This window comes from Oncorhynchus clarkii, chromosome 5 (assembly GCF_045791955.1).
Source record: "Oncorhynchus clarkii lewisi isolate Uvic-CL-2024 chromosome 5, UVic_Ocla_1.0, whole genome shotgun sequence".
NCBI lineage: Eukaryota > Metazoa > Chordata > Actinopteri > Salmoniformes > Salmonidae > Oncorhynchus > Oncorhynchus clarkii.
This window is the reverse complement of record NC_092151.1, coordinates 10,468,334-10,483,544: the sequence shown is the minus strand read 5'-3', so window position 1 is coordinate 10,483,544 and position 15,211 is coordinate 10,468,334. Positions and strand designations below refer to the sequence as shown.

The 15,211-nt window shown below is 41.0% G+C and overlaps 1 protein-coding gene across 3 annotated transcripts in view; it reads right to left on the bottom strand.

Moving 5' to 3' along the window:
* The window catches only part of LOC139408329 (pleckstrin and Sec7 domain containing 3, like), a 148,605-nt gene extending 134,551 nt beyond the window's left edge, over positions 1-14,054 (bottom strand). Inside the window, exons 1-2 of one of the 3 annotated variants that reach the window (XM_071152079.1) lie at positions 13,922-14,054; positions 2,009-2,120 (exon numbers count right to left, since the gene is read on the bottom strand). In XM_071152079.1, coding sequence (XP_071008180.1) covers positions 2,009-2,120; positions 13,922-14,014 — 205 coding nt within the window. In that variant the 5' untranslated portion in view covers positions 14,015-14,054. Of the gene's footprint in view, positions 1-2,008; positions 2,121-10,760; positions 10,881-13,921 lie in introns of those variants that run through there. The other 2 variants (XM_071152080.1, XM_071152081.1) reach the window with 2 other exon arrangements.
* Positions 14,055-15,211: the final 1,157 nt, after the last annotated feature.

Here is a 15,211-nt window from a genome sequence, read left to right as displayed (position 1 = left end):
ACCACTCCATTTCAGAGCGTTTTCTTCCATGTCCTGCCTACTTAACAAGACCCTAATCTCTGTCTCCAGTTACTGTATGTCCTCGTCATAGAAGACGTTATGTCAAGAACACGATTACACTAGATGGCAGCATTTCCTTGTTTTTACTGTATCAATATCTGTTTCTACTGGAGAGTGACTGACATAGCATGAGAGATTCATGGCCATGTCTCTTAACCCATAAGAGTCTAAGCTCTGTCCAAGCCGCGGGGTTCTACTAAGCCATATGGAATTGTTTTTGGCCTTACTGTCATTAGCCCATACAAACGCAATGAATAAAAGATTCCCTACATGGAACAACAGTTCCAAAGGGAAGTTTGTTCTGAGGTTTCTGTCCTATATCTGAGCGTATAAGAAAGATCAGGAAGCATTTGTTATTTTTTTGGACAGGTATTTAACTCCTTATTTTTGGCACTAAACAATCTCCATATATACTGTAATTCCATTCATTTTTTTCCAACTGGCCCCGGGGACCTTCAGGCGAGTCTTGTGAGGCCTGTGGGCAACCTAGAGAGTCTCACCTTTCCACAGAGGGGTCATATTAGTGTGTATCCCAAACTGTCTGGACGCTACAGACTGAAGTTGGCAGATTAGTTGTACCGACTCCAGTTGTGTGTGAAGACCGATTTTCAGGATGTCTCATGGTCTGATAAACACCGCTCTAGCTCTGTCCCCTTTCACCGCAAATGCAGAAGTTCGACATAGGCCGATGAGGTGGACTGAGACGCATCCAAAACAAAATCTCTAGATTAAACGTATGGATTTTCATGGGGATTTATTATTATTATGCTAAATTAGATTTCTGCCATCAAAATAACTTATGACTTGGGTGACACAGGGAGTTAAAACAATAGACCTTTAGACTGGTGTTGCGTCAGAACAGAGGCTGCGTCAGGCATAGTGCACTACTTTAGAACAAAGCCCTATGGGCCCTATAGTAGTGCACTTTATATACCATTTTGGACACAGACAGCGTATCTTATACAACAGTTGTATATAATGTCTAGTTGACAAGGGAGGCTGAGGATCACCAGTTGTGTGACCCCTGTAGAGAAGGATAGGATAGTGGACAGAGTGAAAGTGATCGCACTAAGTCATGACTTTGCAGCATCACTTGGGAGATGTCTAGAGGATGTTTGCAAATCCCTGTGGACTACTAATGACCTTTTAAGCTCCTGCTAAATAGCCTGGGTAACCAGTCAGGGCTGAGACCTCTTAGCGGACTGGCTCTTGACAGGTAATAAAAAAAGAGGAAGTCTTCCCTGTGCAGATGTAGCATTACCTCAGCAAACAGGCTAATGTTCACACTAAATGGAACGATAGAAACACATACAGTACTTATTCATCTCTAGTTTCTGGGAATGTTTGACACAGCACTTAACTACTGTTCATGGGCTTGCTTTGAAAAATGGTTTGTTTATATAGGCCCTACTACAGTTCCCCAAAATTATTCATTGCACTTTGGGAAAGTAGGCTCTGTTCAACTCATGGCTAAAAGGCAGTGAAAGCAAAGGCTCAACTTCTACAGCCTCTTTCTGTAGAGAAATTGGCTTGTTGGGCCGATTCATCAATATCTGGTTGATATAGGAGCTTCCTATAACTTTCACAGTATGGTTCTTACAGTGCACTATAAATAGCTAAGTACTGTAATTGGGCAGTCCTGCACTAATCATTTAGAATTATTCATATTAGCCAGTAAAATAATGTATGCATTAGGCCTGATAATGAATGATTAATAGACCAGGATTAGTCTGTATTTTTAGTGGATTTCAAGAACACTTTTCAGCAAAATGCAGGGGTCCAACTGTGACACATTTCATGGTTGTTATTAAATGAACAATTAAAAATAAAAACAAAAAGGATAATGTCCCAGGCCTAATGCCAAGTGTAGCCATAGCTACAGCAAACAGCATAACATCATACTGTTGTGAAGTATCATGTGGGGTAGATTATATGAAAGGTGCCATACCGCTTTCAGTAGAGCTGGTCTCGTCTCCTTTTCCAAAGAGAAACTGGTACTTGGCCTTCGCAACACTTTGAGCGTGTGAAGACGAGCTGTTAACCCAAACAAACGTTTCAGCCTGCAAGAATAAACAAGAACATGTATTTACCGTAGGCAAGATGATTCTCTGATAAGTAAGCATTATCATTCATAAATCATTGAGATCTCTCTCCACCAGTGGCCATTGATTGGACAGTAAAACAGAGTTCATTTCAACTGGGTGTTTTGAAACCAAAATCAGATTGAGGCTAATCACATCACCTTGACAGTAGACCTACCGCTATTTAACCATCTGGCCATGTTTTCAAAGGCATTTCCCTTGACCATGCTCTACGAATCAACTTCAGATCTTGATATCGTTTCTGATTATAAACGACCAAAATCATTTCCGGTTGCTTTAGTTTGATGTATTGATTTTAACAGCAACATCTCTGATTGATTATAACGTACAGAGTACCATCAGCCACTTACCGCCATGTCTCTTTCAAAGCAGGGAACACTCATTGGTAAAATCTCTGTGAGCATAAGGGTAAAACTAACATGAGTTTGTAACATAAAACCATAACATTATTACAAATGAAAAAAATCTTGAAACAGCGTAACCTAGCCCAGGGGGTTCCAAAACTCTTCACTTAGGCCCCCACTTCCAGCATTGGGGAAAATGCCGTGCACCTCTTGTTGGAAGGGAAAACATTTTACCCGGGTTTAAAGCTTATTTTCTGTAATTCTACACATTTATCATTGGGTGCAGAGAACATTTTGCAGTTTTAAAAGCTAATTTTCTTACAATTCCATACATTTTGCCATGTCTAATGTGTACTACAAAATCTATGGGCTAAAAAAAACCTGACATGGGATAGTTGATCTGGACATTTCTGCCAAGTTATAAATACAGTTTACAAAACAATAGCCAGACCCCCCCCCGACCCCTAGAGGCCCCACAATTTGGGAACCACTGATCTAATCTAATCAAACATTGACAAAGTTGGAGAATTCTAAAACAATCTGACTTTTTTTTAAGACCAAAGACAGTGCTAAAGGGTAAAGCTAAATGTGATACAGGAGTAGAGTTCAGGCCTACATTATCCTAAACTATCTGTGTTATAGATAAGAACATGCCACACAGCATTCTCAATAAAAGCTCAAGCAGTCCATGTTCTGAAAGTCAGAGCCTCTCTTAAAAACAGCTTACAGTGATGTGTCTCTAGATCGTGATGTCTGCCTGCCAGGCCGCCAATGCCATCAGAAAGTCGTCTCATGTATCAGAGCAGCTACTCACCTGCCATGATCTCAAAAGACGCTTAAGCTACTGCCTAAGTGCCGAGGAGGTCAAAGGTTCACATAGGAAAGATCCATCTAATGTACGTGAAGCATTTGGCTCTCTCAATCCAAGTAAGGCTAGTGAATTCTGTTGAACCTTAGCAAAGGCTCAGTAAAGTATTTCATTAGCCAACATTCCCAACAGCCATACAATTAATAGTCCTAGTTCTGCTAAAGTCTGCAACAGTGATTGCATGACGTTCATTCAAGATGACTCAACAGGAGAAAGGCACTCTGATTCAATGAAATCCACATCTGAAACCATTCCAAAGCTTAGTGCCATGACCATTACAAGAATTAAGCTCTGCAGATCAAATGACAGGCAACTAAAACTAGAATTACGCCAGCATCCATCAACGAGCACAAAAGGGGAAGGAAGAGTGGGAAAACAATATAGATGGGCCACAAAAACACAGTGAGATCATTATTGAGAAATAGTCAATAACCTACACTAGTAGGCTAATATGAACACTAGCTTAATCTGAATGATTGATTACAATTCCTACATAGACTAAATAACAACTTCCAAAGTAAAATGACCTTGTAAATTACATTCCAATCTAAATTGAGAGGTTAAATTGTAGAAGGAACTTTGAAGTGAACTTAGCTCTCTGTGGGAAAGCTGTTGTTGCCATGGCTGCCAATGTGAGACGTGAGAATGCAGACCCTTTTTTTTTTTACCAGAAAAGTGTTGTTTTTTGCAGCCCCCCCCCCCCCCCCCCCCCAACTCTCTTGTAATTAGACATTGCTTAAAATGAACAATCGATAGGCCAATATTGAAGACTCAATGCCCACACAAACTAAAAAGGTATCATGTTGACTGCAATAACAGAATTTATGCTATTCAAATGAGGTGGTTGGTTAGACAGAGACCATCTTTTGGAACTGTTATGACATTCATGAGAACTGTTGTGTTGATCAAGGTGAACAAAGCCTAGAAAATTAACAAAATTCCATCATTTTGTGAAAGACACTATGGCAGTGTTTTTCACAGAAAACATTTCGTACAGCAACAACAACAAAAAAACACTCTGGTTAGCCTAGATAGGCTACTCTACTAAATCTGCCCAGATGGACTAAATTATTTCGCTTAGCAACAGCTGGGAATCTCATTGGAGGGTGAAGGCCAGATCATAATTCACTAGTTTGTTTAATGCTTCGGGTAATTAATAGAGTTGACTTCCACATAGTCATGGGAGGTGAGCTGTCAATCAGCTTCCCATTAATAAGGTCACGATGATCTCTTGTCTATATTCCAAATGGCACACTATTCCCTATCTAGTAAACTACTTTTGACCAGGACTCATACATTGGGTCCTGGTCAAAAGTAGTGCACTATATGGGAATATGGGCCCTGGTCAAAAGTAGTGCACTAGATGGGGAATATGGTGCCATTTGGGACTTTACATTAGTCTATTCTTTACACTCCAGGGAGGCACCATAACTCAGCACATTGTCCTTTCCCACAGGAGCCAGAGCAGTGTCACATCAAGGTCCTAGAAAACACTGGAGCTCAAGAACTCGAGCTAAGAGTTATCATACTCCAGAGGGTTCAGAAATTCACCGCCTGTGCTACAGTAAAGTCACTCTCTGGTAAGGGCAATTTCATGGTAACAGAATTACACTGAGACCTAGATTTTCACTAAAAAAACATTAATTTTCAAAGTTTGGTAAAAATTAATTACAGTAAAATCTCAGTTTTATTCTGTTACCAAACTCTGCATCTGCACAGTAGTCATTGTGCATAGAGTTCTGTGTTTTGTTCAACTTTGAAATCAATGTTTTGTTTGGTATAGATTTTAAAGTGAAAAATCTGAAGAACTGTGCAGATATAAAGTTTGGTAACAGAATAAAATGGAGGGAGATTTTATCTTAATACTGTTACCAAACTTTGCAGTCATTTTTTTAAATGTATTTTAAATCAATGTTTTTTGTTCAGCATACATTTTAAAACTGAGAATTTTAAAGCGAATCTCAGCATAATTCTGTTTACTTGGAATTGCCCGTAACCAATCTGGCAATGTTTCGTCCTCAAAGGCATCAAACTACATTTGAAAAGAGAACATCTAAACTAGATCCACATCTGAGCTGAAATGTCTTATTTCACCAGGTAGGCCAGTTGAGAACAAGTTCTCATTTACAACTGCAACCTGGCCAAGATAAAGCAAAGCAGTGTGACACAAACAGAGTTACACATGGAATAAACAAACATACAGTCAATAACACAATAGAAAAAGTCTATATACAGTGAATGACCTGCCTATGACCTGCCTAAATCTGATGGAAATGAATGACAAAAGATCAGCGTGATTCAGGATAATAAAACATTGCAAATCCATCACAATGTTTTGGGGAATTAGTCAAATGAAACCGTTTATGTTTGACAAAATGAGAAAATGAGGTTCATTTTTTGGTTCAAATTTGCCTCATCCCAGGACAGGACATTAGAGTGTAGGATGTATTGCATTTTGCTAGCTCAATATCTGAGCCAAACTTACATCTGGGTAAAAGACGTAGCGGCACATCTCAAACAGGATATCATTACTTTGACTGTGAAAGATGTGCTCGGCTGTAGAACTAGGTATAGTGCTTCCAGAACTCAGCATGTGTGAGACTTGTGTAAACAAGCACAGAAAAAGGTTGGGCTTTTTCTTTTCAAGGACTTGCAGACTGACACGTTTCTGGGGGACTTCCATACCCTACCCAGTCCACAAAAAAAACATCTTATTCCAAACGATCAAAAAAATGCTTCTTGACATTATTTCCAATGTTATCAAATGGTACACTAACTCAAACTGACTGAGGAACAGTTGTTGAATAATGGTGCAACTGTTCTGCTGTACTGATAAGGAGAGAAAAAGACCAACCATATGTAGGTGAACACAAAAATACAGAACGCTACATAAGTGAAAATAGATTGGCCTACCTGCATCTCCTGAATTTGAGAAGCTCCTCTTAGTCAATGAAAAGGTTTTCAACCCTCTTAACTTCTGTCATACAGTGTGCAGAGATCAGGGATAGTGTTTGGGGGACAAACCCGAGCATTCTAAAGTTATTGTAAACTTTGACAGTACACACATAAAGAGCAAGTCTTCGCTACTAGAGTAGTAAACACGGTCAGAAACAATACAGCCGCTGTGTATTTTATGGTTAGTAAGTATTTGTCAATCCAAAAGGCTGTGGGACGACCGTGCTCCGATCCATCTAGGGTCGGAAAATGTTTTTGGAGGTTCAAAGAAAATTCAAAAGTGCAGATGGCTCGGAACACGCAGCTGCACATTTGGTTCACTGCGTTTGGAGCGCCTAACCTACAGGTCAGCTTTTCCGTTATGACACAGGCACGGCCCACATAGACTCCTAGAGAACTTTAACTCTCTAAAGGGAGAGTAATGTCCCAGACAATATCAAGCCAGGACAGCAGATAGGCTAAAGGTGAAGAAAATCTGCTTTTGAGAAGTTGCATAAGATGACATGCTACTCAAATGAACACACTGACCAATCCTCAGTCATTCGAGGGTGATGACAAAATACGTTTTCCCTGTCATTTTTACAATGCCATAATAAGGCTGGGCCACAGTGGCTCTGCCATGGGCAAACATTACAGCTAAAAGCTGAGCAGCATGTCTACCTGTGATCTGTTGTGGCTGTGTTTCTGTGTCACCATGTAATGGACAAGGTGCAAAAGTACTAATTATTACAGAACTAATGTGTGTGTTCACAACCTGGTCCTGTGAGTGTATGAAATGGTACATAGTAAGTACACCATTGGACTGAAGACTTAGAAGAGAGTAATACAAGTAACAAGAAATGGAGGCAAAAATATGCTTTTATCAAAGCAAAATATGTTAGGCTTATTATTCCAGACCAGTAATGTCATATGCCTAAAAATGCTCATCTAACCTACTTCGAGTACAATCCGTTTTTTTTTGTATTTCTCTCTGTTCTGTTTGTAAATAGGCTTTGTAAATCTGTAGTGCAGAGTCAGCCATAAATTACAACTAAAGTGAATCTCATGAATCTTCCGGTATAATCCACTTTTGGATCTTTCATGAGCATTTGATAAATAGGACAAAAGAGCTTCCTTTAGAGCAGCTTCTTGCCAAATCTCTTATTTATATCAGGTGCCAGACACCTCAGTCACTTGACACAGGGCTTCATACCTGCACTCTCTTCAGCGAAATGCTTTTAAACTGAGTTTAAAAATCCAATACATTTGACCCAAAGATGTAGGCCTATAACATGCATATAAATGGGGTTGGTGATGCAGTTGTATTCCTTTACAGATCACTGGATGTTAGTTAGTGGGATTGTCATATGACCTATCAGTCAAACAGGATAGACTGGATATGAACCCTGAAGGGTAATACCATTTAAGAGGTGATAATAACATCTGTTAATGAGGTGAAATGGGGGCTTCCATGTAGGGCACTACTTATAGGAAGAAGCAGACTCCTTATAGGGAGGGAGCTTGTGAATTAGACATGATCTAGTTAGTGCGGCGTTCTGCAAGGGCAAGACTGCTTTTACATTTCCTTATCACATTTCTGTTCCGGAAAAGTCCTGTTACAGGATTTCAATAACAATGATTGTGCATCTGGAGACCTTAGATACAATAGAATAGATAGGCTACACGGCATTAGTGAATTACATTTGCCAATGCATAATGAGAGAGAAAAAACACCAGAAAGATTCCAAACACTTTTAAATTATGTACCAAATCAAGTCATGTTTTGCAACAAGACCTCATTTTTGGAGGTTTGCAATGCATGCACACTTTATTAATGGAAAACAGAACCCCATGTGTCATTGGGTTTAGCTTGACTCATGGAAGTAAAGGAAGGTCTGTCCAAGAAGACACAAAACTCTCACTATTCACATTAGCCGAGGAAAAAACTATTCCTTGTTTGCCTGTAAAAAAAAAAAGACAAGAGTGTTTGCCCAAAATCTGTGCTGTATGGGTTATGGGAGAAGGAGCTGGGTTAGGAGGCACTTCTAATAGAAATGAGCTAAAGAGTAGGTTTGCAGGGAGGAAGTCAACCAAATGAAAGCAATAATGATCTTATATGCTCACTGATTTTAATTCACCTGATAACAGGACAAATGTAGAATCATTTAAATTATTATTTGATGTTGATCAAGCCACTTTTTATGATAGCCTTACTCCTGTACAAAGACTAGCCAATTCCCAGCTCCCTTCTGGCTCTTAGCATAATGCTTTGTTTCTGTCTCTCCCCTAAGGAAACAATGCATCCTTCACAGCTGTCAGGCCAGTCAACACCATATGCAGCCACTCCCATGTCAGACCAGGCCAAGTGTCAGGTGAACAGGGGGAGACAGAATCCCAGACAAACACGGGACACCTACCGGAGGTGGCAGAAATCTCTCTACTGAGTGTAAGCGGGGAACACCGTAAAAATCCTATGTCGTCATTAACATTTTCTGGAACAGTGAAGGAAGTGTGCTCTTAATGACAGGTTACAGGCATTCCTATTGCACACAGGATAGACTTCTGGCCCATCCTGACTCAGGGCCATTGAAGGCTTATGTAGCAATACAATAAAGACTGTCTTTCAGAACTGTGCTATGATGTGGTAGAACCAGGTCATCCTCATAAGTAGTGAAAATACTTAGGAGGGAAATTGTCTCTGACAGCCAGTTAAGGGACTGTGAGATGCATGCATCTCTAATGTTCTGTCATACAAAGGCCAAGTGGATCAACTGCACCGTGTATGGGATGAACTGTAAGATGTGTATTGGACAATAGGTAACATATTGAGCCCCTTGAATTTAACCATGTGATCTATCTTCTCACTAAGGTAAATTTATGACAAATCCTGACTGTGTAAGAAAGCAAGAGAAAGAAACACTGCCGATTTTTCAATCCTGTACTCAGTCAATCAAACAGTTTACGAACGAAGCCATTGCTGCTAAATGCACTGCTCTCTTGGCAATTCATTTTACAATGCCAGTAAGACTGCTGGACCACTCCAAGCCTTCCCAATGACATTAACATAATCACATCCAAACAGAGGACAACTGTACAAAGTGAAGAATTAGTTCAGGCAGACCCCACTTCTAGCTAAAGCTCCTGAAATGGAAGAGCGAATGAGGGGAAAATACTGAAGTGGAAACATTTGCTGAGGGGAAAACACTGTTGGGGCTCTACCCCAGATTTGAATCTGATCCAAGGATTAATCCAAGCAAGCACAGCCAATTTAAATTTCATATTATAGGAGCATCCTTGTTATGTTAAACCCCTTGGCTAGTTGAATCTACCTTCAAAATAACGTTACAATGACTACAGTGTTGAAAACTGAACGAGCAACTCAGTTACTGTAAATAATGTAGCTACTAGTAAAAATGGTTTATTTCACAAAATTTACAAAAATAAAGAGCAAGTTGATTTAGTGAAGAGTGAAAACTAGGCTTTGATCATGAATTACAAACAACAAAATCTAGCCTCTTCAATGGTCTAACTGTTAGCTAGTTAGCCAGCACTTTTCATTTTATCCATAACATTAGAATATGGTGAATTGAAGGGGCTTCCTGACAACAAAGAGCTTCCACTTGATACTTATCCAGCACCACAGCAAGCCACACATTTCAAAATGTCTTGGCTATCGTTACATATTCTTACTGATATAACGTTAGTGGCAAACATAAGACGTTAGGAAAAAAAATATTTAAAAAAATATTTGTCACTATGCTTGCTATGGTGTGATATGACAGTTAGATAGATAGCATGATGCTATCAACTGCCAGGGACAACAGCTAACAGTAGCAATCACAGCTGACAATGTGCTAGCCAACAAGCCAAATGATCGTTATATTCTGAGCTGGCTAGGTAACTAGCTATAAAAAAAACAACAACAACAACACATTATGGAATTTATTTTAGCCAGTTTGCCGTTACTGCTATAAGCACCTTACCCCATCATCACTCTCGTCCATATCCCCAATGTTTTGTGATCACTCTTCGCGAAGGAGCTGGCAAGCTGTTCTGACAGTTGTTCACTTCATATCCCTTGACTGACTGAAATCCCCACCACCACCATTTCTCAGTATATAAAACTAGCCAATATTGACTTATGCTACAAACGCATCAAACAGTTCTGTCCTCCGAAGAAAGCTGACCCGTTTTCCTAACATGCAGGACGTGGTTTGCACTACTCGTAACGTCTACTTGCAGCCCTCAATCCAAGGAGCAGAATCCGTCTGGCTGGGAATGGATGACTGGAGGAACTCGAAACCCCACGAACTACTGTACTGTAGCTAGCTAGCCAGCGAGCTAACCACGAAATCGACTTCAGCCAGCTCCAGCATCCTTCTGAATTCAATAACCAGCCATTGTTGACTCGAAAAGTTTGTTCTTCGGGTAGTTAACAATGCATTTACTTACCAACGATTGATTTATTCCATCTGTGTGCAAAGCATTTTCTTGATCCGACGTCCTACTCCCGCTTCCTATCTGCTACACTTTGCCCTCGGTGTTTATCTATTGACTTTTGTTACGCTTTCCAGCCTTCCCCTCAAATATGGTCACACATGGTACGTTCCCATCTGAAATCGCTTCGTAGTTCATACTATTCCTGATCTAACGAGGGTAGATTATCCTGTGGCAGATACAGGACATCGAGAAAGGAAAATAATGAAGCTCTTATCCAAAGATTAAACTGACTGGCAGCATGAAAACCTGTTCATGAACTATCTATCCATCATACATTTGCAATAATTTTAGAATAGAGAATTTCAGTCATGCATGCTGTATTTATGTAGGCTACCTTGTGCTTATGAAAGTTGTTTTCCCCGTGATGATAGGCTATCATGACTATGGCTAAACTATTATCTGGAACCCATGCTGCTAGTTCAGAAATTCTGAGACGACAATTTCCCTCATTCATGAGAAACGATTTAAATTTGGTTTAAGCGGTGTTGCCAATCGCCAAGCGTGTATGTACAGCATGACTATAAATTGTGCCTTCCTGTGTATTATATTCTACTGAGACATTTACTTTATGTTCGTATTCTTATTTGTTATTATTTCTTATTGTTGTTGCATTGTCTAAAATGAATCTCCAAGTAAGAATTTCATTGGACAGTACCATGTATATCCTGTACATTCACTAATACAATTGGAAACGAATCCATATTACACACGTTTTACAAAAACCTGAAAATCTCAACCGAAAAATAACCTGATTTGTACAGATAACAACAAAAAACACAGCCCATGATACCTCTCAGATAATGATTGGCAAGAAATGTATGGTACAAAATGAATAGAGTTAGTGCAAAGCTCCATGTGGCAGTCGGCCTATACATGCAGGGTTTATGTTCTGTGGCATGTACATTTATTTGATACAGTACTTTTTCACCACTCTCTTCTATTACTGGTCTCTAGGGGCACAGGCAGACTAAACACCATTATTATGTATATCTTTCAAAAATGTCTGTATTTTTACATCACCACATGTAATCCTTAAATAGACATTTACTGCAAAGTGTTAGACTTCCCAAACATCAAGACAGAAAACAAACTACGGGATGAGTGGCACAGACGTGCACAAGCCCACAGAAATGGGGATTATGATTTTGCTGTTTTAAGCAAGAACATAAGTGGAAAAAAACAGTTTTTCCTGTCTGATTCTTAAAGAAAACAAATACTCTGTAGCATAATTTCCTGGGTGGTCAGGGCTGGGTTCAGGCTTAAACTTGTGCTTAGGGCCCCCGGCCGGTAAGGGCCCCCCAACCCAAATTGTTATTTAGTAGAACACACTAGATGCAATTACAAAATTTGGATGTGCATCAGCAGTTTTTTTCCATGTTATATCAGTCACTGACAGTTACTCCATTAGCCATGTCATCAATTTTTTGTTTGGTAATTAGTCTAGCCAGCTATAAACTTGTAGTAATCATTGCCGAATACCGACTGGGCCCGCAGGCCACGTACCCAGGGGCCCTGATCTCAAAGGGCCCCCCATTGATTTTGTTAGTCATTCTCACTCAGATATCAAATTAACATGACATGAGTCCTTACAAAATGTGTAGAATTGCAGGAAATTAGCTTTAAAACTGCAAACATCTCTCCACCCCATGGCAAAATGTCTAGAATTGCAGAAAATTTAGCTGTAAAAGACTTGTCTCTTTCCAATGTGGCAGATTTGAATGATATTATTGTTGATGTCTGTAAGCAGGAATCCACCCCGCTGTACACTGCATTGCTGTACACTGCATTTATGTAAATATAGACGTGTTCCTCATTGCAAATGCATGGATATTTAGATCACAGACTGCCATATCTGATCAGAGTGTTAAGAGAGAAAGGACATTGTTAATCATATATTTGACAGCGCAGGATTAATTTGCGGGATTCGTGGAATAATATTGTTTAATCCTCTCTGCAAATAATTCATAAAGCATAGCAAATAAAGCAGTATTCCTATTTTCCAGTACAATATTTGAAAATCCAACACTAGGGGGTGATCCAATTCCAGGTTGAGCCATTCACCCACACCCCCCTCACCTCAATCTTATTTTGAAGGTTTTCCTATAATAATACTATGGCATCCCAATGGTGTCAAAGACGACCATGGCCTATATACACAAAGCAACACATAATTGGTTTTGCCCTTCAAATCATAACAAATAAGAGTGCTGACCTGATCCTAGATCAGCACTCCTACTCTGAAACACTTTGTGAATACAGACCGCGATGTTCAGTTTACCACAGTAGCATGGAGAGGCCTACAAGAACAAGTGGAGTTGGATTTATTTACAGAGGGTTAAGGTTAGACAGAGGATACTGGTGGGCTTAACCCACCTAAATACTAATAATCTCATTACTTCATTAGTGTGGACACAGACAACCAGGAGATGTGTGTGAAATCTGTCTCTTCAGTAATTACACTGTAATGACACTGCGGAACTGTTTGTTATAAATACCAATTTCAAGAGGCTAAAATACAGGACTGCTCCATGGGCTGTTTGTGATTATTGTCCAGAGGACTTCAGAGACCGGTGGGTTATCTCTTGAAAAGATGATATGTCTTTCTAGGCCATTTAGTCTGAGGAATGACAGACAAGCCCCGGATACCTACTAGCTATCATTCCATCTGGGTGTGGAGCTATAGAGAGTATTATTCGTCTTACGTTGTCATGACTCATGTCTCATGGAAGTTGATTGGCTGGTTTTATGTCTACACTACCAAGAACACTTTAACATCTCAAATCGACTTTATATTTATCCCTGACTGGTTAGTTTAATCTACTGTACATTAGGGCCCTGGATGGTTAGTTTTGGTATAATCCCAGTGCTCAAAATCACAAATGCTCTTCTTGGGAATTATCAATGTAATGTTGATCGTAAAAATCACATACTTATGTAGTAGCCTAAGGACACAAATGCAAACAGTATACTGTACTGTAATTACGGAACAATCAAGGATGTGAAGCCACAACATCTCATCAAGTCATCAACTGTACATGCAACTGGATCATCCATCAGATACACTTTCAGTAGCAGCACATCTCTGCACACACAGAACCTAAACAGCAACTCACCTTCTGAGCTGGAACAGGCTTTATCATGGAGGGACGAGCAGCACTGATCACAGAGGATGGAGCAGCAACTGTTGAGACTGTGGGTTTTGACATAGCTGAGCTCACCACAGAAGGCTCTGAAGAAGAAGCCGGTGAGGTCACAACACTGGGTTGAGTGACAGCTATAGATGTGGAGAGACTCCTTGTCACTGCGTTCCTGTACGTGTCTCCAGGTACCTTTGAGGACCTCTCCTTGACTGCATACAGAAAGGTCTTGCGCTCTTCTGGACTTCTAAGGAACACTTGTGAACCACTCTGTGGACCTCTTGGCTTCTCACCAGCCTCCTTCTGCTTTGCACTGCTAACCCAACTGTTAGTGCTGCTGGGGCAATGGGGTCTGGGAGCCACGTTGGGTTGGGTAGGTGCTGGGGCTGGGGCCGGGGCCTGGTGGAAAGGCTTCTGGCTTGGCTTGTCCATCTCCATCTCAGTGGCCTTGGGCCCGTGGATGTCGGGCACGGATCCTTCTGCTGGGTGCAGGAAGCTTACTCGTGGTGCTGCAGAATAAGCTTGAGAGGGGGGTGCTGGGTTGGTGGCAGTGGTTGGTGTCCCCGCTAGTGGCTGTTGATTGTCCTTGTTCATCATTGTCCGAGGACTGTCCTCCCGCAGGACCCAAACAGGGAAATCCGACTCCGAGGTACTGAGACTATGGTCCTGTAATCCAGTCACTGATTCCAGATCAGCTTTCAACAATAAGTTCTGGTAGTTCTGAGTCTGAGGGTCTCCTGAGACGACCGAAGCCACATCCCCAGCATGAGCTGAATAATCGGATGTTTCCCCTCTCTCTCTGGCTTTTTCGTCTACTTCTTGATTTGAGTTGATGTCTACTCTCAAGGCCGTGACACTGCAGTCCTCTATGTGGTCAGGTGGGATGGGTGCTGCGGCTACAGCTGTGGATGTCACTATAGCTCTAGCCGAGTTGTTCGTCGACCCTCCTTCCTCTGTGGCGATGGAGCTGGCAGTGTCAGCAGGATACGGCAGGTCATGGGCCTTAGAGGGCGACTGCAGTCGAATAAAGAGGAAGGAAGTCTTAACCTGATGATGATGATCGGCCATTTCCTCTAAGGGAGGGGGATCTTTTGGTGTGCTGCAGGAGGGGGGTGAGAGGGGGCAACACGGCCCTGCAGAGGGCTCAGTGAAAGAGGAGATGGGTTCCCAAGGCCAGTTCTACATATGTCACTGCAGAGTTGGGAGAGAGAGAGAGAGAGAGAGAGAGAGAGAGAGAGAGAGAGAGAGAGCGAGAGAGAGATCCAT